The 23,682-nt window shown below is 42.5% G+C and overlaps 1 protein-coding gene across 2 annotated transcripts in view; it reads right to left on the bottom strand.

Moving 5' to 3' along the window:
• Positions 1–23,055, bottom strand: part of LOC110985016 (uncharacterized) — a 29,828-nt gene extending 6,773 nt beyond the window's left edge. Inside the window, exons 1-16 of one of the 2 annotated variants that reach the window (XM_022245699.2) lie at positions 22,397–23,055; positions 16,057–16,173; positions 13,918–14,034; positions 13,220–13,333; positions 11,404–11,535; positions 10,667–10,765; positions 9,795–9,893; positions 9,112–9,210; positions 7,543–7,641; positions 5,327–5,425; positions 4,499–4,597; positions 3,730–3,840; positions 2,215–2,313; positions 1,639–1,802; positions 775–1,006; positions 438–548 (exon numbers count right to left, since the gene is read on the bottom strand). In XM_022245699.2, the coding sequence (XP_022101391.2) occupies positions 438–548; positions 775–1,006; positions 1,639–1,802; positions 2,215–2,313; positions 3,730–3,840; positions 4,499–4,597; positions 5,327–5,425; positions 7,543–7,641; positions 9,112–9,210; positions 9,795–9,893; positions 10,667–10,765; positions 11,404–11,535; positions 13,220–13,333; positions 13,918–14,034; positions 16,057–16,173; positions 22,397–22,442 (1,837 nt within the window). In that variant the 5' untranslated portion in view covers positions 22,443–23,055. The remainder of the gene's footprint in view (positions 1–437; positions 549–774; positions 1,007–1,638; positions 1,803–2,214; positions 2,314–3,729; positions 3,841–4,498; positions 4,598–5,326; positions 5,426–7,542; positions 7,642–9,111; positions 9,211–9,794; positions 9,894–10,666; positions 10,766–11,403; positions 11,536–13,219; positions 13,334–13,917; positions 14,035–16,056; positions 16,174–22,396) is intronic. The other variant, XM_022245700.2, reaches the window with a different exon arrangement.
• Between the last annotated feature and the right edge of the window lie 627 nt (positions 23,056–23,682).

Below are 23,682 nucleotides of genomic sequence, written 5' to 3'. Positions count from 1 at the left end.
TTCTGCTCGAGGTGGATAAACCGGTTCTGTTGTTGTGAGGCAATAAAGTTATATTGTGCACCGATTCAGTCGTGTCAAGGAAGGCCACGACGAGATTATCGTACAGATATGAACACGAGCACATCCTGCCCACAGTGTCACAGGGAGGAACTTTACGGTGTATGGTACATCGACATCTATATCGAACTTAGGGGGTTTAAAGAGAGAGTGATACCCATTACGGCGAGTTTACTGTTTGTGATTCCAAAACTTGCTGCTGACAAAGTTGCAAGTTGGAGAATCTTCTAAAGCCATAAATATTATACTCAACTCGTGTGTTCGTTTATCTACTTAGTTATGTACATTCATCCTGGCCTGGATGGATCCAGAGGGCAGAGAATTTACTGCGGCCCTCTTTGGGAGCTGATACCAACTTCCATCTTGATGTTTCCTCTCACCTTTTTCGGTGCAGAAGCCCAGCATTGTGACGACATTGGGGTGGGTGCCCAGGTTCAGATACATGCTCCGCTCTTTCTCGAAGTCTCTCTTGTCTCCTTCTGTCGCCGTGGCTGAAGGAGAGAACAACGGGCTTTATCTCGGTACTATACTGGACAGTCAGGGTGACCAAGTAATGAGGAAGCCCAAGGGAAAAAAGTGAGCAACAGGGGTGGGGAGTAAGTAAACATCTTAGAATCCTGTGCCCCTACAACTGTTCGGAAAAACCTAGAGGATAACGCCAGCCGTATCTGTCAAAAAAAACGAAACAAAAAAACAACAACAAAAACCTGGGCCTACTTTTCAGCATCTTCACAGCGACCGTGGTCATGACTCCCTTTTTGACGATGCCGTCCGCTTCGGCTCTGTGAACTGTCGCGAACGAGCCAGCTCCCAGCTGTTCCATCACGTGGAGTCTCTCCCTCGGGAACTCCTTAGGTTTACCATCGGGTTCGTAAGTCATACTGTTGGGCCGTCTGGCTACCGGAGGCTCTTTTCCATTGTCTACTCCAATATAGTCATTACTTCTTCTCTGTGAATAGGACAAGTGTAGGCCTATACATAATGCAAGTGCCAACAACATAATGAAGTAAAACTGCACTTTGTGTGGCCTAAAATTTATGTGATTCAGTGATAAAATAAACAACACAAGGGTAATAAAATGTTTTTTCTTTAGTTGCAGCCATAGCCAAGACATCTCTTTTAGGTGGGCAGACCATCAACGGCTTCGTCAGTTGGTTGGTGGTTGGTTGGTGCAGCGTGAGTGAACACACATGAAGTCGTGCTTAATAGCGTAGAATGCTTAAGATTGTTGTGGGGCGTTTAAAATTATGGGAAGGGGGTATGTAGAGGAGTGAGTGAGAAAGGTGGGGTAGGAGTGGGCATGAGGGCAGCCCCGACGAAGTTCCAATCTGCGTAAAGTAAGCCAAAGAGAGACCATGTGTAGCCACCTCCAGCAAATTTGAGTGAGAATTTCGCATAGAAGTAGGCTATTCATGGTTTGATTTCCACAGGGCTTATGGGGCTGGAAGTCCGAACCGGTGAGGGCTGGTTGGACCGCAGCGGCGGATCGAGAGGCCGATCGGAATTCTACCCTACTGGCCAAACGGGACTGCAGACGACAGTGGTGCCCTCCGGCAGTCCAACAATACAAAGCACGCTTACCACATTGCGGTTGCCCAGCTCGAGTTCTCCGCCCACTCCTGATTTCCGGCGTCTCTTCATGGCCAGGCGCCGCCTCAGCAGCAGGAGAGCTACGATGACCACGAGCAGGAGGATAATCACGACGAGAACGACGACAATGACTATGACAGTGATGTTGGTTGCCGCTTGGGAGGGGAAGAAACAGGTTTAAAGTGAATACTATAAAGAGATAGGTCACCTGTCTTCCTGACAATGTGCACACAGTATGTGACACTTGCTGCGTATACATGTAGCCGGGGGGGGTTAAAAACTACATCCATTCCAATTCTTAATACTGGTATCTGTGTTCAAATCCAATGAGCAAGTTAGGCATCATAATTCCAAGAGCGTGTGCTCCGAAACGAAGCTAAAGTAAGAGATCATTCGGACGCGTGTGCGAGGTCTGCCCATCAGGGCGACCCTACACTGACTCCTGCCCGTGGCTTGTTCCCAACTCAAATAGCTCAAATGGACTGATCACCCTATATGCAAAAGGATATACGAAAGCAAAATTAAACAGCAGCTTATGGGAAAGATGTAATGTAAGTTGTGTCTTACCATCCTGACACCTCGCTCCCATGAAGCCAGCAACGCAATCGCATACGCCAGACGTACCACACCGTCCACCATTCATACACTGGCTATCAACCGTGCAGGCTGGGGGGTAATCGACCAAATTGATTAAATGTTATTTACAGTAACTGACGAATCCTAATTCAAAAAACAAGTTCGGAGTTGCGTTTGAGCACAGTTTTTTTTTTTACATTTTAAACTTTTTCGTCCAATTCATGATTTCGAATATTCTTCTTGCTCTTGGAAATTTTTGTGTCAACATTGGTAATTCAGTCGAATCGCCCTGTTTGGACAGCGTGTCGTACAAATCATTAAATTACAACTTAAATGTCGTCTAAGCAGATGCCGAATGGCAGCGTTCACAGTTCGAAGCCGTCGTGTATCAGTCACTTTAAAAAGCTTTGCGAAGTAAACTAGTCTTGTCGAATTTGTTTCTGCATTCAGTTGGGGACCCTGAACAATAGAGGACAATAAGGTCCCTGATTGACAGAGGGTCCCCGATTGACAACTGTGTACAAAACATATGGGCGGTCTTCTAAAAAAGTTAAAGTACAAACAAAAGAGGAACAATAGGGGGTCCCCAGTTGCAGGCAAATACACACGTGGGTGTGCTTCAGTATTTGCCTGTGTCCTCACACAATTCAGTGCACCAGACTAGCAAATGAGGTAACAGTTATTACGAGACCCCGAAACGCATGGAACGCATGGTTCGTTTAGTTTAAGAAAATGGAAAAAGAGAATAAACAGTAACAATGGGCTATTATTATTATTATACGAATATCGAAGAACCTGATGATGCTCCTGCTACTTTTATATGGCACTTGAATGAGTCAGGCATGTTTTCAAGGATATTAATATGAAAGAAACCAACAAGAAATATATGAATTATAAAAAAAAAAACTGACGACAAGAGAAAGTGTACACCTTTATGCGTGTTCTGGAGGGCACAATGAAGTCTGGAGACACTGGTCAAAGTGGCCACCATTAAACTGTGTGCTAAAGACAAATTTGTTTTTGGAATGGCACGGCTCTATGATAAGCAATACTGAATGTGCGTTAAAACGTTTGAAAAAGTGACAAACGAAAGAATTAAAGCACTGGGAGTGTTGAATTGATCGAAAGGAATTTATAGGAAACGTGTATCTCAGTAAGAACCCAGACATGACACGGAGCTACCTTTATCGGTTGATAACAATTAATTTACATTGAAACCTCTAAACTTTTAACGAAAGCAAGTTCCGGATTATGTAATTAGGCATGATGAAGAAATTTCCTCATTTTTGTATCATAGAATTATCATACCCAGCGATCAAAGTTACTTCGGCCGTACCGCAGACCGCTTCTGCGGTATTTTGTATAAAAATCAACAACACTTCCATAATTAAAAGCAAACTCATGAGAAACGCAACTGATGTCTGCTTACTGATCGGTTTTCAGTTGGCCCCTGAACTGCCTGCCTGGGCCTACCAATTTGACAAAAACGAATGATCCAATATTTACCTATTTCACAGAAAGTCCCTTGGAAGTTGGAAACACACTCGCAAACTCCATTTTCATTACAACGGCCGGAGTGGAGACAATCGTTATCTCCCCTACACATCTCTGCAGCTTCTAGGATTGCATTACACAGGGTGGAAGATGAAAAAAAAACATGTCGTGTGTCTGTTTTTCTTCTTTTTCTTCATTCTATACACGAAGATCGTGTGCCACGTGTTTACAAAACCATTTTACCTGAGTGGGAACAAACCAAATGTTTAGTGCTTTACAAATACGATACCGTAATTATTGGCAAATTTTGTAAAAATGGTAACGCCAACCTTAGTTATTGGCAAGGACTTCCGCCAGTGATGGCGGGCATTGTGATAAATACTACAACTTGAAACGGCTGACCTACACAAACACCAAACCGGCATGAAGATGGGTTCATCGAGAATATATAAGTAAAACGCCACTAGATACGTTCAAAGAGGAAATCCCTGCCGCGTGCAGGGATGGTCACAGTTGCGCAGCCCGGTCAAAGGTGGCAAATCCATCATAGAAGACTGAACACGGTCTGAGCACATGGTCTTGTGGCGTTTTTCTTCCCAACTTCGCATTAAACACTGCTCTCCTCGCCACCATAAAATGGGCTCTTTTTTATTTCATCAAGATAAAAGTACGCTCCGCAGTGACCCGATATGCTCGCTGTTGGCCTGAATTCCATATCTGCTGTAGTCAATGCCACTATTTGGCGTTAATGCCATCACAAATATAACTAAGGCATAAGTACCTGCTCCACACCTCGGCCCACCGAATCCTTCTGTGCACATACAAACCATCATATCTGTGCAGGTTCCTCCATTTAAACACTGGCTGCTACTTGAACAACCTGTGTCAAATGAAAACAAATTTGTATGAAGATACAAACATTTTTTTTTCTCTCTTTCTCTATCAGGAAGACATTATCTTATTCAAACACACGAAAATCGATTAAAGTTTAAGACGTAGACATTAGAAAGTCATCGCAGTTTGTAAACCCCAATCCTGCCTATTGAAATGTTTTGGATCAAAGGTGCCAAATGCTTATTACCATGTTCTGAAAACAGCATGGAACAAAACACACACTGCGTTTAGGCCCTTTACTTATTTTTTTAGTTCGTACACCAACATTAATACCGTCACTTTCCCGTGGCAAACAGTCTTGTAACTGATTTATTTTGTCTCTGTCTGAAACGATGCAGAGAGGGCGTTTGAGTGCGCTCATTAGGTCACGTGTCATCACACAGACGCTGATGACAGGTTTGGGCTCATTTTCCCGCTCATTGCCACTCATAAGGCCAACTTATAAAGTTCGGATGACCCCCCCCCCACAAGGCAGATATGTTGTTGGAGTCTTAGTTTGCGTATGCGGCTTAGGATATAAAGAGACTAAATGGCTTCACTCATTCAGACACTTACATGTGGCATCCCCCTCCTTATAAGGAAGAGAATCCCCCCACGCGAGAAATCTTTGATCCACCCCTGTAAACCCAATGATAGTCGATCAGTCACGTGGGGCCAGTATGTTTGCCGCCACCAAGCGTTTCACAGTATCCCTCTGGTACGGTAAAGCACTTACCTCTTTGGCACAGATTTCCTGTGTACGGCGCCACACAACTGCAGGCATCCATCTCACATGCGCCGCCGTTTAAACAAGGATTCGTATTGGAACAGTCAACTACAAAATACAGAAATAGACACCGTTTAGCAAGGCTCACACGTCAAAAGCATTGTCTAAACATTACACAACCATTAAAAAGTGGAATAATGCGTTTGAAGACGTGTGTTCTTCACATTGAATTTGATACGCGAGACAGAATGGCACAATCAAGCAACTGAATGAAGGCTTGGTGTCTTGAGGTTAATGTGTTCACCCATTCTCAATGACGTAAAATAACTGACAAAGAACAAAAAAGTAACCGAAAAATTTCACCAATTTTAAAAATCTTGTACCAAAGCCTGTATCTTGAATAGCAAGTGTCTATGTCAGAGATTTTATTAGGATGGTTTTATTTCTCTATTATCTTTCTGCTATGTGTTTATTTTTTGTGTGTTCTTTTGGAGGATATGAAGACGAATAAACCTACATTGTTTTGAATTGGAACTATTTTTTTTACTCATTAATGCTAAACTAAAACAAACCAAGCCTACACCTTTTTTCTTTTTGTCTGTTTTAATTAAGAACGTAAAAATGTAGACCCTACGTGCCACGATTAGCACTGGGCATCAAGTTGCGGTGAGCGAAACCAGCCCATTTATTTTCATCGATACATAAAACTGCAATAAAAGTAATTTCTCTGTGCTGCCTCGTGTTAGCAATGAGTTAGGGAGGAGTCAATGACATCTTATGATGTGCTTTCCCCGACTTTGAATGGAGGATTGCTTTAATCAATATCACTCTCTCTGTTTTGTTTTAAAAAGTCACGTTTCTTATTGAAGTCCATCGATGTCGTTGGTTCCTTCAGTGTTTGTACACTGTCATCGTTTTATTGGATTTTGGTCCTCGTTATCACGCGTTTGTGGCCTCGATCTCAAATTGGCCATCGATGTGTGGCACAAAAATAGTGGCAATCAACGCATTCAGCGAAACTTTGCCAAGACAGCTTCATCTATTGGTCACTTTTTGCACGGGAAATAGAAATATGGGCAGAGCTCCAAGAAACTGTAGCCTGCTTTCGGTGAGAGTGGTTCGTTGCAGCGAAATGTATTTGGGCCTAATCGCTACACTGCACATACGTCGTTACCTTCACGTTCCAGTTGCCAAAGTCACGTGCTGTTGCCAATATCATGCAGTACTGGCGTTATTACAGTATAACGCCGCTATAAAGAACACCATCCACAGAATGTTCGGTGCAGTCGATCGGCAGTGCAATTTGTAGCCACTAAGGCACTCGATTCCAATTCCCACCCATTCAAACGTTGGCGGCCTGTCTCATAAATGTTTCAGCAATAATGATTTTGGGCTAACACGCGTAAAACAATCTTCTTAAATTTTAATTCTTTAAGTTAATTTTAGTTCAAAGTGCACGTATTATGATTTCTTCTCGTGTCTCACCTTTTGGGTAGTTTTCATTAATACGAAGTCGAATTACAAAATGAAATCATGTTTCACGGAAGTTTTTATTTGAGTCATCAGTTAAAAGTTGCTTGCAACATGGACTAATTTCATGGCACTGGAACCAATGCCCTTTCGGCAACTTGAGGCGTTGTCAATTGAAGTCAAATCTGTCATTAATAATACACGAAAATACGTGCGAGTTACGCCACAAAGGCCAGCCTGTCTTTCTACCTTTGCATTTTCTGCTTTGATTTATAAGTTCCTTTTTGGGGAAGAGAATCGTTGACTTGGAAGAGACAATACAAACAGAAAATCCGAATCAGAGTTGCCGTGTTGCATGCACGTTTACTAGTTGCACGTGAGGTATGGCGGACACAACAGGAGGGCGCTATTTGCTATGGGTAAAATCTTTTGTGTTGACTCCAAATGTTCCCACTTCATACAACGCCCTCCTAGTTTGCCCCCCATGCTTCAAAACAGGCTAATGTCGACATACCCATCAACGGACAGCTTTTCATGGCGTGTCTGCCGTTATTCTGTATCGAATACGATTTTATTTAAGTTTTTAAGTTTCATTAGTCGAACCAAAATTTAATTCATTTCAAGCAAGTTTCCCATGTTGGGTAACAGTGCGGAGAAAATTCTCGGGCCGGGGGAATGCTCGGTACACCGAATGGTCAGTATCGTGGCGCTCGGTATAACGGCGTTCTACTGCATTACTGTAGCTTGCACCGTACCTATTGCACATCTCGTCCCGCTGAAGCCTTCCGGGCACTCACAAACCTTCTTGTTCGTGCAGATTCCCCCATTTAAACACTGGGCGTTACCTCTACAACCTGACACCAAACGAAGGTACATTTCCATTAAAGGGCCCATGACTTGTGTCTATTTTGTTTTTCTTCCGAGAGGAATGAACAAGTTTTTTTTTTTCCTCCGAGATGAATAACCTTGTTCAGCCTTGCTCTCGTTGATGCTTGAACATTAAGTGACATCCTTTTCGATCAATTGCAGTTAAAGAATCACCTGTGCTGTGGTTGGGCTTTTAGTCTCAAGAAAGATAATGTTAGTTTCACTTTTGTTTTATAGAGTCAAATTGACCCCTATACGAGCATTATGGCGCAAGATTTGCTAACTGGCTAAATGCCGCTGCTCACTGTATTTACGCAAGTTGAACACTGGATCTTCGATGAAAGGAACATTTACGACGGTATAACATCTGAAATTCAGGCACTGTTTGAACTGAAATACGTGTAAGCCTAGGTGTAAAATCAAATTCTCTGTTTATAAAGAAAAATATGCATGAGAACAAAAACCACAATGACTGTCAAAAACGCAAACAGGTAACGAAATCAGGGTCCATGAGAATGGATTGGATGCTAAAGATCACATCAAAGCTGTACTGATTAGGCCCTTAAAGCAGAGTTTTGAAAATAATGTCATAAAATTAACATTTTGTACAACAGTTTCGCGTTGCAATCATGAAGTGCAGTGAAAGTAAAAACAAAAGAAAATTACTTCTCTCCCAGCTCGGGAGTTTAATCTCAAAAAGAAGTCGTGTTTTGTTTCTGGACCCTGCTCGCCATTGACCTAAAGATAGAATTAATGACATTCGGTTCGGACATCTAACGATTTCAATGTCAGAGGCAATGCCTGAGAAGGAGACGCTAGCAAGATGGCGTGTGCAAGACATGCTGCGCTGCATTATGCACGGAATATTGCCCCGCACAATTCATAGAATAAGCACGCCCAACTTTTCGCCGGAGCCTAATACGATGGATTTGTTTGGTTTCCGCTGCCAATCAAGCAAAATGCTCACTGGATACAAGTGAGAAAAAGGAGACCCTTTGAGACTTTCCATAGATGGAGACTTTCCGGTCCCACTTGACAAATCTAGCATATTGATATACGTTGGGTAAGGGCAAACCTATTATATATAATTAACATCTCCCCAACGCAAAAATACATCTTGAAAATTGTTCGCGGTACCCGCTGCTTCATTTGACTCGGACCGGCCAGCCGACCCCGGCAAGCTCGGTGGTCGAGTGGTTAAGACATCTGCACTAGTAAGCAGGAGGTCGTGGGTTCGAGTCCCACCCAAGTAAGCTTGTGAGGTTTTTTTCGCAAGCTCTCGGACAAGCCCTGAGCATACAGTGCTTATTGATATACGTTGGGTAAGGGCAAACCTATTATATATAAATCTAGCATCGTTAGAGTTAATTGAGTACACGCATGCGCAGATTTATTGGGTCCAGCTGGCTTCAACCAAACGTCCCAAAGTGTCCCCTTGGGTTCGGAAAACGACTCACTCTTTTCACACAAATTTCCAAAGAATGGGGCCGAGCAAGTACAGGAACCGTCCATGCAGGTGCCTTGGTTCAAGCAAGGATTCGTGTCCGAACACTCAGCTGAAAAAAAAATCAACAATTAAAAAGAAAATCAGACACCATTCAGCAAAGTATTACAAATATGTGGTACACCAGTCAGATTTCATTAATAGAGTTTAATTTTAAATACACGTAAACAGAATGAAACTTTCAACCGCTTGATGAAGTCTGTCTCTTTTGATGAGTAACTTCGCCCACTTTGCATTTAATATATAAAATGATAGAGGTCAGGTCAGGTTTTCATTTCCGCTACATTAAGCGTCGGTTCTCTTTCCAGCTAAGCCTGAGGGATTGTTTTCGTTACTGTTAATCAGATCTGCTTTGTTTTACCAAGCTCAGCTTGATTCTAACTGAATTCATAAATGCCATTATCGTTTCAGTATTGTGACTGTTATCATATTAGCGGAAACTCGTCCTTGAGCTACCTGACATTGCACTATACACCTATATCCACTAATAAACTCGAAGTTATGTGCGCATGCGCACCAATGGCATGTGTATCCAAAAAGCTTGAGCAGCCCATTGGAAATGTATAGGGGCATACAATTCAACGTCATTTATGGTTTCCCTTACTATCGGTCATTGTCCTATGACCACTTACATACCGACACCACATCGTGATCCTCTGAATCCGTCCAAGCACTCGCAGACACCAGAGAGTGTGCAGGTTCCCCCATTCATACACTGGTCGTCATTTGTACAACCTGGGACCACGTGAAAGTACATCATTACCAAGGATCAATTCAATAAATCGTTCTGAAATGATAGTTACTCTGAACATCTTAATTAAATGTCTGCACACTACTTGACAACCCTGAATTTATAGATTGCTGCTCTCCATAACTCTCACCATTGATGAACTTTTTCTGCAAAACTGAGAGCGCTATTGTTGTGATTTTTGTCCCGAAAGACATGCCAGTTTGGGAACTAATCGTTTTTTCAGTATTAGGAACTAACGGTTTTCTTATTGTAAACAAGCAGCAGTCACTAACCGAACATCAAAAAATCCTCCATCACGGACCAACAATCTAAAACAACCCCATTCGCAAGGCAATTCTCCTCCACACTCCCCTGGCTTACCAAAAGGCCAGAACATAAATTCAAAACAGCAACTTGTTACAGCTCGAAATTTAGCGACCTGAAAAATGACTCAAATTCTGACATTTCACCCTCCATCCCATCTGAATTATACAAGACTGGGCATATTAACCTCCTAACTGAAGAAAGAAACTCCGATTCACGTGCAAATTTATTATCATCTACGGTACTAATGGTCTAACCGACCCGTTCTACCTGTTCACCTGCCAGTTATCACCTTACTGACAACACCCCCAAAAAATCCGACGGTGGTGAAAGAAAGCATCCCTGATATTTGCTTTCTCCTGTTGGGGGCATGCCTGACAAAATAACGGTGGCAATCGGTTCGGGGAATCGACTGAATCCCCTCTCATAGCCTGCATGGTCTAAAACGACTCACTTCTTTCGCACAAAATGCCAGAGAAAGGGTTGACGCATTGACAGTTCCCGCTCACACAGGTGCCGCCGTTGCGACAAGGATTTATCCCGGAACAAATACCTGAGGGAAAATAGCAAGAGCAGACACGTTTTATCATGGCTGGAAACAATAGATAGCATAATCTCAAAGCATGGACTCACCAACGAGTTAAACTGCTATCATGCACTTTTTCCCCGGGACCTTCATATGATTGAAATACCCAAAACAGAACGCACAAGCAAGTGATTCAACGAGCTTCCAACGCCGCTGATCGACAGTTTAAAAATTCATGATTTCTTTGGGTTGTTTTTACTCGTTTTGGCAACAACAGCAAGGTTTTACCTAGGAGCGAGTTACAACTCCATAGTGGTAATTAGTGTCTCTAAGCGCAGGAAAGGTTTCGAAGAGATCGGGCGAGAGACGCTCTCTTGCCTTGAGATATACTTGGCAGTTTAAAAAAGTTATCCATTAAATTTGATTCAAAACAAAAAAATTCATTCTGATCTAAGTTCACCGTAAACATTCAGCAGCCAATTCAACTCTTACATTACAATAATAATAACAATACTTGTTATAAATGTTTTGTCCTGTAAGTGTTGACGGATGAAACGTCATTGAAGAGCCATGCCAAATTATCCTCAGAGTGATTTGGACAAACATTTAATAAGAGGTAAATAAATCAAAATATCAAGAAAAGTAATCAAATGAGCGAGACTTACTGTAGATTTCGCAGACTGGTCCTACATAATTTTCCGGACACATACACGTAAAGCCTGACCCAGTTGGCCGTGGCACACAAGCGGCATCATTCAAGCATATTCCATCCACCCTTCCGCATAATTCTCCAAAAGCTGTTTAGCAAGAAGGTGACGTATGAGATAATTATTCTGAAATGACGGGAGCCGTGGGTTATCCAACACATGATCTCACCGCAAAGGCGTCTGCAGTGGAGGCTACAGCCAAGACACAAAGGCACACTTTTAGTTTGTAGCACATGACGCCAGTAACGTAAACTCTGACGTCATTCCCAAGTCAGTACAGGCACATAGTTTGAGAATGTTGAGTAGCTGCACATAATTTGCTTCACCTTTATCATGCGTGTAGGCACGCATTGGCGTACATGTAAATCCCAGGGGATGAAAGTATAACCCACATTCCACACACTTCTGACGGGGGGGCTATTAAATCACTTCCCCCTCCCTTTTATTGCAAATTGTGACAACTGTTTCGGTCTTTGCAATATCACTCAATTACATGAGATTTTTTTAAAGCAATAAATACACCACTCTGTTTTAAGGTTCTACCTGAGTGCAACAATTATCACTGAGATACATCATGAACATAGACTAGACAAACTTTGGGAGCTGTCAATCTCTGACCTGTTCTTATACTTTTTAATTAACACGTGGTTTTAACAGTTGCCTCAGGTTGTGGTCATTATGTTTTGAAGTGGTAAAATGGACTTAAATTGGTACTGATGTCATTGACGTCCCTGCTCTGCTGTCCTGATCATCGTCTACGCGTATTGGTGGGGGTCCTGTCTGTGGTCATTGTTGATTTTGTCTGTTGTGAACCATTTATTTTTAACTCAATTTAACTTCATAAAAGCTTCGTTTTCTCGATACAGCAAAGAGGATTTCAGCGAGAAATTGCCATCCAATGTCCAAATGGTCCATTTTAACCGCCTTTTTACTGGTAACCTATGCATGAGATATATGGCGGGCCTGACCAGGCAAAATTGCCAAACTTTCACTGATCGAACTTGCCCCAGCTACCTCATTCGACAGCAAAACAGAGTTTTCCGCACATAAGTTTGTGTCACCCGCCATGGGGGGGGTCGTGTAAATTAAACATACAGGGAAGCTGGTAGATGCTGGCATGAGAAACAAACTTCGTGTGTTTGCGCCTCGAGGAGGAGTCTTGGTATATTTTTCCAAATCTTTGCTTTGGCGCCGTCTTGGAATTCATTTCAAGACCCAGGATAAATTTCAAGTATATTATCTGTTTCAAGTAAATGAAATGAAGATTTCACAGCCACCCCAAAGGGCAAATGGATGCTGTTGTGACAGCAGACGACCTTCATTGGCCCTTGGGGGTGGGATGGACGAGGTTCGCAAAAGTGAAGTTTGTATCCACCTTGAGCAGAGACAACCGCCATCGGTTTAAAAAAAAACATATTTGGTGGGGAGTAATTCGTTTTGTTGGGAGCGACGCGTACGCAAAGCGTGCATTTCTTGAAGCTACGAAAGTGCTGTTATCAAATGAGCCTCCGTTACGAGGAAAATTGCGCCCTCTCTTGGGCCAGGTCGAGCCTATTAGCAAACGCAGAGAAGCCGGAAATCCACGAAGCCAACCTGGATCTAGTATATTTTACGACTGTCCGTCACGTGTCCAGAACATTTTTACACCAAGACTTTTTTCAGCTAAAGGTCATAAAGACTGAAGAGTCACCAGATTGAGGTTAGCACTACTTTGAAGTCATCTAAATCGGGCTTTCCCGTTTACACATTATTTCGACAATCTACTGCCACTTACGGGTATCGCAGTGCGGACCAGACATCCCAGCCGGGCAATTCGCGCATTCATTTATTTCCTCTCCCGTACCATTTCGGCACATACCTCCATTACAGTCAGCATTCGTTTGGCAATCTGAAGGTTAGTGAAACAGAACAAAGGAATGTAAGAGCTGTACACAGTTCGAAGTTTAAAAAAAAACACAAATGTGGTGCAATATGACCGGTTCACAGCGTGAGAAAGCACCCATAATGAATCTTTTGCAGCGAAGATGGCACGTTGATAAAAGGAGACCAACATAATGGGGCGATTCGCAAGAGTGCGCCTCCAGGAGTTCGCAAGTGTTGGCCAATCACAACGTGTGAAATCTGTCGGCCCAATGCGCGTTTGGAACAGAAAGGGCCGACAATTTTCGCGCGTTGTAATTGGCCACCGCGCTGCAAACTCTTGAAGGCGCACTATTGCCCACATTGGGCAAAATACTTATGTGGGAGAAATCTTTTGTTGCTAACGTTTCACGAATTGTTGTTTCAAAACTGTTGAAGTCAGCTTTGAATAATCATTTCTCTCATGTCCCAGTGTTTTCCTTCAATAAACTGTCGTCGTTGGTGCCTCACAGTGGTTATCCTTGCTACTGTTGCCAATGCTAACGTCCCCCCGGTCCCTTAACCTAATACGAAAGGTACGACCTTTCTCTTCCTAAGTACCCAAAAACTTACTTTCTATTTCACAGAAGAAGCCACTGTACCCGTCGTTGCATTCACACGTGGGTTGCTCCGCAATGCATCTTCCACCGTTCACGCAGAGCGGTGGTTCACAGACCTCCTCCCCCGTCACTATAGGGATAAACCAGTTACACTCTAAAACACCTGGGTCAGACTGACCCGGAATATGGCCTGTTATGATCCAAAAGGGGGTCACAAGTTGACCCCCTTTTGGATCATTTTCCCCATGTAGTATCGGCCAAGGGGTTAACGTTTGCTGCCGACGTGCAAAATGCACGAATCAGCAAAGATAATGGCCATAACCGACCATAAGCGCAATTACCCCATACGGCATTGATTCGTGTTTTCATATGTTTAAAGAAGAAAAACAAAAAAAAAACAACCAACAAACAACCCAACAACCCAAACAAACAAATGAAGATACTGGTAGTTAGATGGCAAAAATTGTAAGTAACGTGGACCCCCGCCACACCCGCCCATGGTGGCGGCAGACAAACCGGTCCTTTCCCGCGGTTGCGCGCATGCCTAGAACTGAACACGCACGCCCACATCAACCCCCCAAAAAGGACAGTTGTGTCTGCTGCCACCAAGCTTCTCAAAGTCTCCCACTGCAGAAAGCTTGATGACAAACGGGTTTTCATAGTTAACTGAAAGAGACTTTTCTCGTTGATGTTCTTTGTGTACAGTAAGTTGTCGCAGTGATGCTGCCATCGGTCACGTGACACGCTTTGCTTTTTTATGGCTGATAAATTTTGCTTTCTGCGTGTGCAACATTTTCACTGCTTTGCATAATCTACGTTGCCCAACCAGAACTGAGTCGCTGATATTTGCACGGAGGGATGATAGGAGATGTCGATATATAGGTCAACTATGTATTTTCTTTACAAACAACAAACAACAGAGTAAAGTTTGGAAATACTGAATTCCCCGCATGCTCCTCATGCTAGCTGTCATTCATGCTATCCCTCCCTGCATCAGGGCTGTGGAATGTAAGGGCTAATTTCCTTCACACATCACTGCACAAAAAACATTCTTCATTTGGAACTCCTTGACCGGGCATAAAGAGTAAATCATTATTGCTTTTAGGAGGTTTTGTTTAGTTTTTTCTCTCTTTCCAATGCCAACGTAGGCTTCAATGGTTGTTGTTTTGTGTGTGGTTTTTTTTGTTTTTAATTTCCTTTCAGCGAAGACTCCTGAACCATGAGGGTTTATTCTTGAGCATTTAGGTTGTGCCACGATTGCTGACTAAACTGGCATATGATCCCCAAAAGGGAAAAGGGCTCCGCTAAAAATAGCATCCGACACGAGTTCACTGCGCGCAGCCATTTTGCCTTCTTACGTCATAAGGCCCTGATAAGCACGCATGCGCTCAATGCAAGCCGAAATCAGATAGCTTTCGTCCCCTGCACACTGTGAGACTTTTTGGAGGGGTGACTAAAACTACCAAACACGTTTTATTTTTTGGCGAATGACGAAAATCTCTCGAAAAACTGATCGCACACTGGAGCTTTCTGCTTACGCCACTAGTCACGAATGAAATTGGCAAAACAGATAGCCCTAGCGTGCAGCAGGCTTTATTCAACCAAAGCTCTCCCACAACGTTGTGGATGTTTACCAGCTTTTACACAAACAAAGCACTGTAGGGCACATGCACTGTTTTGCAATAATAAAAGAAGTTGAATAGAAGCTTCGCCTTCGCCTTCTTGGACACGCTGTGGAACAAAAGCACTGGCCTGCAAGATGGCAGTCACGTGAACCCTCTGTGACACTTGTATCAGTCAAAGGCCAAGAGACGTAGGCTACATTGTAACCAAACCAAACCAAACAAAACAAAACAACACAAAAAACACTATTCTTGTTGTCATATTTTTTAGCACATGATCATTAAAATGCATCCTGTTTCAGCATTAATAGGGCATGTTTATCACATTAGAAATTGATATCTACATTGTAAGATTTGAAATGTTAAATAATGTCATAAAGTGCCCCCTACCGTGAAGCGAAATATGTTGTGTATACCAGTGCCCTTGTAGGCAGTTTACTCCTATCAGAAGACAGGTGATTGTTAGCAGTCTAAACCCTGTTTACAAAATACATTCAACTGGCCAGATAAAAAGGATGTTTCTTGCTCACCTTCTATTTCACAGTAGAAACCTACAAAGCCTTCAGGACATATACAGCCAGGAGGGGCGTCTTGGCACGCTCCGCCGTTCAAGCACCAGTCATTGGAACATGCTCCACGAGCCACGGCTGTGAGGTCACGAAATAAATTCCTGTTATTTACACCGTATATAATAATATCACATGACATCTATTAATGGGCGTCATGAGTTGGGGGAGGGCAATTGTTTGCCGCAACCCTAGAAAAAAAAAGTGACTGGATCCTACAAAATGAGTCTTAAAACCCTTTGTGTAAGTTGTTGCTTGAGCTGGTGAAAAGAGCAAAAAAATTTTTGGTTGTTTGTTGGTTTTTTTTTTATTACCACTTGGATCTATGTTCTGATGAAAACGGGCATCAAGTGAATGGAAATTGTTGTGGGTTCCTGTTGCTTTTGACTGACCAAGATTTTCGCTCAGGCCTTCACCTTAAAGTGGCTTGGGCGTCTAACAACCCAGTTTGGAGGTTCGGGTGAACTTGAAAAGTAAAACAACGGGAAAACAGTTGTGAAAAATGAAAGAATGAAAAAAAAGAAAAGAAAAAGAAATGATAGCTATCACCACTTTGTTTGGAACACAAAAAAATACCTCGACATTGACCCCCCTCCCACTGTTAACACAGGTGCACGTTTTTGTTACGGGGTGCGTGACGCTGGCGTAGCATCTTGTATTATTATCCCGTTCGTAAGTGACTTCGTCACAATGGCGGACGCGCCACGATTTGCAGGCTCTCATTGGACAATCGCTGAAGTTGCGCGTTAACTTCCGGTTCCATGGTTCTACGTAAACGGCGATCAAAGCATGTAACCCTATGGGCAGTACACGTGTGAAGTGAGCATGGTGTATACTGAATTGACGAATCGGATAGGCATCAAGCAACCCGTTATATCTTGAGTATATTTAGCTGTCTCCAAACGGCGTATCCTGAACAATAGAGGACAATAAGGTCCCCGATTGACAGAGGGTCCCCGATTGACAACTGTGTACAAAACATATGGGTGGTCTTCTAAAAAAGTTTAAGTACAAACAAAAGAGGAACAATAGGGGGTCCCAGTTGCAGGCAAATACACACTTGTGTGCGTTTGTGTGTAGGGGGGATTCAAAAGTGAATGTGGCCTCGGGTTTATTCAACATGATTGGGAAGAACAAAATATCCAAAGCCTTACGGTCCCAACATCCTTGCCTTTACTTGCAGGTGTTGTTAAATATAACAATTACCTTCTTACCTATGAAGTACTCTTTGATTGGAAACAAAAAATCCGGGGGGGGGGACAAGTATTAAACCCCCGCCCAACCCCCGCCTCCGCTGGATACGTCAAAACTGTCTCCTCCTGAGTTTGTGCGTATTTCACAGTTCTACGATTCTCAACACGTTTGAAATCTCCCACTTTTTTTCGGACACTTGGACTGAAAGTTGATGACAAATTGCAATGACGACCGGGCAGGAATCGAAAAAAAATTAAGATTAATAAAGCAAGCTTTTATAAACACGCGAGCCCCCGGCCTCTGACACTCGAGTTTTGTTTTGTTTTTTACTTTCTTAGGTGCACTAATAATAGTAGGCTACTGCGTGCTGCATGCCCTACCACCTTCACACTGCTGCATATTTTGTACGACCTTTTGCGCACTTTGTTCGCCCATGGCTATCTGTTTGGTAGGAGAAAGACATCGCATGCTGTTGCCTCCTTCCTTCACGGTAACATACATGTACATGATTTGCTCTTTTAAGTGCCCTTTGTTTGCTTACAGTTTTCCACTCAGGGGACGATGCCAGTGAACGAGGTTCCTTCCATTTAACGTTAATTTTATGTTTCTGAGTTATGACTGGATCTCTGACCAATGAAAGTCGTGACTTTTGGTGTTCAATTACAGATTTCTGGAAACATCGACGACCGTTTCAGTGTGAGCTCCCTTTAACTGCGGTTTAAGTTTTTATCGCCTGCTACTACCGTAGGTCAACCACAGCACAAAAAATTTAAAATGCAGTGGGCTCTACGGTATAATGAAATTCCCCCTACAAAACCTTTGAATTATTAACATGCTTAATAAATGAAAACAATACTCCCCGTTCCAGTTATGCATAAACTTCGTGCTCGGACCTTAATTAACAACATCTAAAATTCTACGCAGATACTGAAAATGCTGGCTTAACAACCTTTTATCTTCCCTTCATTTTTCAAATATCACAAAACACTTCCTTATTATTTGGTCCCTCGGAAATATTTAGCCATAACATGTTGTGCGTTCTCCGCAGAGAAAGAATTTTGAAAACAAATACTGGGAACTTTAAGTCAATTTACAGCTCCTTCGTTCGAAAATGTATGAGTTAATTGCCTCCGATTTTACTCATTTTCTTGGGGGGGGGGCACTGTGACCAGCGAATTTGTCACTCCCCATTCCAAAATTATGTCGGAGGCTTAAAGGGTAGCTGCAGTCAATGTTTTTGACTACAAACCTTTAAAATGCACCTTTGTGCCTCTGTTAACCTCACCCCTTTTTCAACGTTGGTTCCCTATTTCAAAGGCTGTTTTAATGCCGTTTTGGTTTTATGCTAATGAGTATTTCCGTGTTCATGAGTAAAACTGTGATATCATTTCAGGAAGAAGCCACTGTGTTACATTGATTTGTACACAAAAAAGTCCTACGTTTCTGTAGATATTCATGGACTAATTTTTCTCTGCTTTGCTGATTCATTGTCGTTTATGTGCATAGCAATAATAAACCATCAATCCCTCTCTCAGAAATATTTTGAATTTGTAAAATCTGGGTTCACAATTTGAACAAAAATACCTGTGCACTGAACCATGTCTTCCCTAGACGACCTTACAGCAACAGCGCCCTCAGTTGTCTGAGAAAACATGGATAATATTGATTGTTTAAAATTGAGCACTTTTCAACACATTTACTCAAGTAGGAGTATGTAAGAGTTTTCGTACATTACAGAAAAGTACAAAGATGCAAAAAATATGTGCCGACGAAAAATTCATTGCAGCTACACTTTAACTCTTACCTGCTATCTGAATATGACACTAACGGGGTAATACGCTGCTAGTATACCTATTAAAGTCTCCTACAAATGAAATTGGCACCATGATGGATCACGATGAAGACAGAAAATTATCAGCGGGAGAGAGGAATTGTCAAACATCAACCAGCTTGGTTTTAGAATGGTACCGGAAAAAATTTTTGTTCTTCATCACACGCACACAAAATCTCACGGCCTCCAACAACAGAATCAGGAAACCGGATGCACTCACCATTCTCGGGGGAAAGCATTAATCTATAACCTCGTGGTTGTGCAAATAAATAAGCGACTGAAGAGTGCCATTTTCAACTGAGAAAACAATTTGTGCGATGCGAAATATTACTTGGAAGATGAGAATTGCAATAAAGACAATGGCCTCGCAAATAAAATAAACCAGGGAATTATGAGAATTAAATTGCAATGCCTTAAAAAAGAACCAATTTTCCCTGCGCGGTATACAATCAACAGACTGTTGCACAGAACTCATCCTATACTGGGTACACAAATTTACTTCATAACACATGTACTGTAACCCCCCCTCCGGTAAGAGGAAACGACACCCAAATCCGGATTAAGATGTCCTTCCTTTGTAACCCAAGAAAATAGGTCGTTTTGACCCAGAAAAGAATTTCAGCGGATTTGGATCCAATTTCAAGGTCAATTTGACCCAGGATTTCTTAAGAGAGTTAGGGACTGTATACAGCGTGAGCAGAACATGCTGCACTAGGAGCCGAGACATTAGTCCCGAGCTACCCTGCGTTCTATTCCTTGTATCATCTCGCATTGTTAAATAACGCCCACTGAGGGTCATTTGTATGTCGAATATTTCGGACTGTCAATGCAGAACGTTTGAGTCCAAAATTTCAAGGTGATGGAACCATATGCAATCATGCAAGCCAATAGTCCTCTCAAACATTCCTACTACTATTCCTTAGAAAGAAAATCTGATCCTTGTTTGTATTTCTGCGGAGTTACCCATGACAGTCATGCCACCGGACTAAATAACCATTCTCTGTCACAAATTGGACAAGTATAATATCAGGCTATAGGTTAGTTCACTTTGAAATCATTTGGCTTTTCCCCTATGTGCAAAAAGCGATTCAGGACATGACAATTAACTTTGAAAAATACTTGAGACATTATACGTGGCAGGGAAATATTGACGGAACTCGTCATCGGTGCGGAAAATTCGATTTTTTAAATTTATTTATAGGGGGGGCATATTCTCTACACTTGTTGCCTCAGGTTGGTGAGGTACGAAGTCCGTGAATAATTTTTGTTATTATGACTGCATCCCGCATTGACTAATTAGGAGGCCGACACACAATTAGTCCGTAAGTCCTCGCCCTGAAATTATCAATTTTGATGAAGTGGTATTTCGCTAAATCTACGTGTAGTATAAAGTTAATGGACGGGCCTATTGCCGTGTACTTCCTGAGTTCCAGGATTCATATAGCTAGGCCTAATGAAAGCACCAGCCATATTTTCCCCAATGTTGAGGTTTTATGTTGCATATAGAGGGATCCCAATACGACGCTTTTAGCGTCGATCTGCGCACTTCCGCGTTTGAAAACGAAGCTGTATGTGTCAGCTTCAATTCTTAATACAATCAGACGATTGAAAGTAAGGAGTCAAGACGCAAAATACATAAAGATATGTTAAATTCAGACTTTTCAGGCTCCAAAGCTTTGTGGAAGAGTCTTTCAGGATGACTCGACACGTCAAAAAGACAAAATAATGGCAATTTACCGCGAACTAACGTACCTGCGACGGTCGTTTATCATGTGCAGTGGGCGTGGTTAAAACTGAAGTGGCACCACACTTAGGAACCAGATACTGCATGTACCGTGTCGACTCCGCGGTTTCGATGCAGATATGTGCAGACGGCGCTAATGTGAAATCCATCTTTTCACCATTTCCAAAATGCTGAAGTACACAAAACTCATTCACGTCAATGTACAGTCATGTCTATTGCAATACATGTACTTTACTATTTGCATATTTTGGTTACCTTGCACAATTCGTAACAGGTCTGGTTCCCACACGACGGCCCTGACCTAGTGCCATTCACCGTTCTGCGTTGGATTTCCTTTTGTTACGCCTCGATCAGCCTTCAAGTTGGCTGGGAGAGTGATACAGTTTTCTATTCGCGCATGCGGAGGTCTTTGTGGCCGTGTCTACGCGCAAGTTATTGGCTCAATTGTATTTCGGTCTTATATGATAAGCAGAATAAATGCACCTACGCGAAAGGCAACCCGTTTTCCAGGGAAAAGTACACTAACGGGAACATTCCATCGGTGTTATTCACAGCTATACCAGCATGTACTTATCCCGGACGGGTTAGTAAATCGGTTAATTCCTTTCACCGACACCGTCACTCATCAGTCTCAACCATAGTTTTGGACGGACATACGGTTGAATTGGACGCAAGTTCCAACTTTGTTGGGCCAGTCCAACTACACACAGGGGAACAATCATTACATCATTGCAGATTTGAACAAGACTACGAAATTGCGGAGAGTTCCGCTGTTTTCAAAGGAGAGACTGTAGGCCTGTGCGACTCCTTGATACGGTACAATGAAAACAAAACTTGTTTATTTGAGTCGCCGAACATATCGATATCCCGGTAGAAGGGTCAAGACAGTTTACTATAGGCCTAAATTCGCCGAGTCATTTCAGCCATGACACCCCTTTTGATAGTGTAGAAGCGCTAATTTCAGCCTCCGTCGACTTCCAAATGAGACTTCCAGGGGAGGCTTACTCTCACAAACCGATTAAGGTTTCATATAGATTAAAATAATACCACACGTACGCGAAATAAGCACGGGGAAGCGTCCAGAAAGGGAACACCACAACACAGAGGGAATTCAGCTCTCAACTGGATGTTTGTCCACTTTCTGTTGTAATTAGTTTTTTTACTGGTACCTTTTCTCGTTTTTAACCACACTCTACCATTTCTAATTATCTCGTAACTACACGACCTTCAATGCTTCATACCACGTGCACGGTTTATATAATCATATTCCCATATCGTAAGACGTGAAATTGTTCCATTGTTGCATTTTGAATAAAGACGACACCCTAGCATTTTGGTTTGGGTTTCTCCAGAAGCGAATCAAGCACTATTTCAGTCTGGTAAAATTTAAATTGGTTAGCTTAATTCAATCCAGCTACAAAATTGCCACAGTTTCAAGCAAATAAAAACATTGAAACTCTCTCATTCTTAACCAATTACATATACGTCACAAGGCTATGCTATGTGTTGATTCAGAAAGTCGAATTTAAGCTTACCGATGAACGGAAGCACAGTAACAAGTGTACGAAGCAAACTCGCCATCCTCAAACACAGCACCAGAACATGGAGTGTAGAGCCCTGTTCCCAACCAATGCCTTTTATGGAGAAACTCGCAGTGGAAGTGGAACAAGGTGCAGTATCTGCAGCAAATCAGAAGATCTAACTCCACCTTGTGGAGCGCAGTACAATGTTCTTCAGGTAAAGGCTATAGTGGATTTGTGCAGAATCCCTAGAGTTCAGAACCATACCCAGAGCTACGTAGAACGAACTACATGTAGCAGCTGACCGATGAACCCGACGTGACACTCCTGTCAGTCTACACCATGCAGTGCAGTACGGTGTCTCTAAAACCACGCTCCCCAGTGCGGTAGAACTGACCCGTACGTTGACAAGCCCACTTTTTCCGGTGAGTTGGTATGTACATGTACAGAAGATGTGGTACACTGGATATAGTTATTCAAAACAATATACATGTACATGTACATGTAACATCCACTGCAGTTGAACTACCATTGAGTTTACGAGATCCTGTGCCCAAGGACAACTCCCCACACGTCACTAAACCACTATTGTCTGTCTGAAGTGACCTCCTTTATACTGAACGGGTGTATTCATCGCTTTTACGCGTCCGTAAGCAGACCCAATTCTGTTCGTCTTCTTGGTATAGAGTACGTACGTAAATAAACAGCTTGGGCCTGGGTCGTGACATGGTCGGGGTAGCTGTAATTGCTTCGGTTTAAGGTATAGGTGTTGTGTGTGGTAACCCGCCGGGTGACGTCGTTTGCAGGAAGGGGGTTTATCGACACAGTCAGATATGGGCGTGCAGTTTTAAGCAGAAAAGTGGTCTATTTGGCGTGATCGTTGTGACGACAGTCTCCGCTTTTTAGCCTGTGAAATTCTTCAAAAAAAAAAAGAAAAAAACAATCGAGGCTCTGATCTGTTTTTGATGTAGGCCACCGATGAAACCTTAAAATTCAGAAATGTCATATCGTTTTATCATTCAAGCCATATTGGACTGTATGTTACAACCAAAGGCAACCAACCACATTGAACCCCTAGCTGGCAGACTGCCTCATTTTAATGTGTGTACCGGCAAATTTGGAATGTAAATTCTAGTAGCTTAACCTTTTAATCAATGTATCAAATGTAGCAAAATATATTCGGCTATCTTATTAGACATAATAGTTGCGGACACAAGGTTAAAGCTCGGTCGATTTCAAGCATATATACAATCATGCATCATCATGTTAATTGTAATCTCATAACATAAACGACCTGGTTT

This window comes from Acanthaster planci, linkage group LG10 (assembly GCF_054643075.1).
Source record: "Acanthaster planci isolate LZ-2023a linkage group LG10, COTS_SCS, whole genome shotgun sequence".
NCBI lineage: Eukaryota > Metazoa > Echinodermata > Asteroidea > Valvatida > Acanthasteridae > Acanthaster > Acanthaster planci.
Note: the sequence above shows the minus strand (reverse complement) of the source record. Positions and strands in the feature narration are given on the sequence as shown.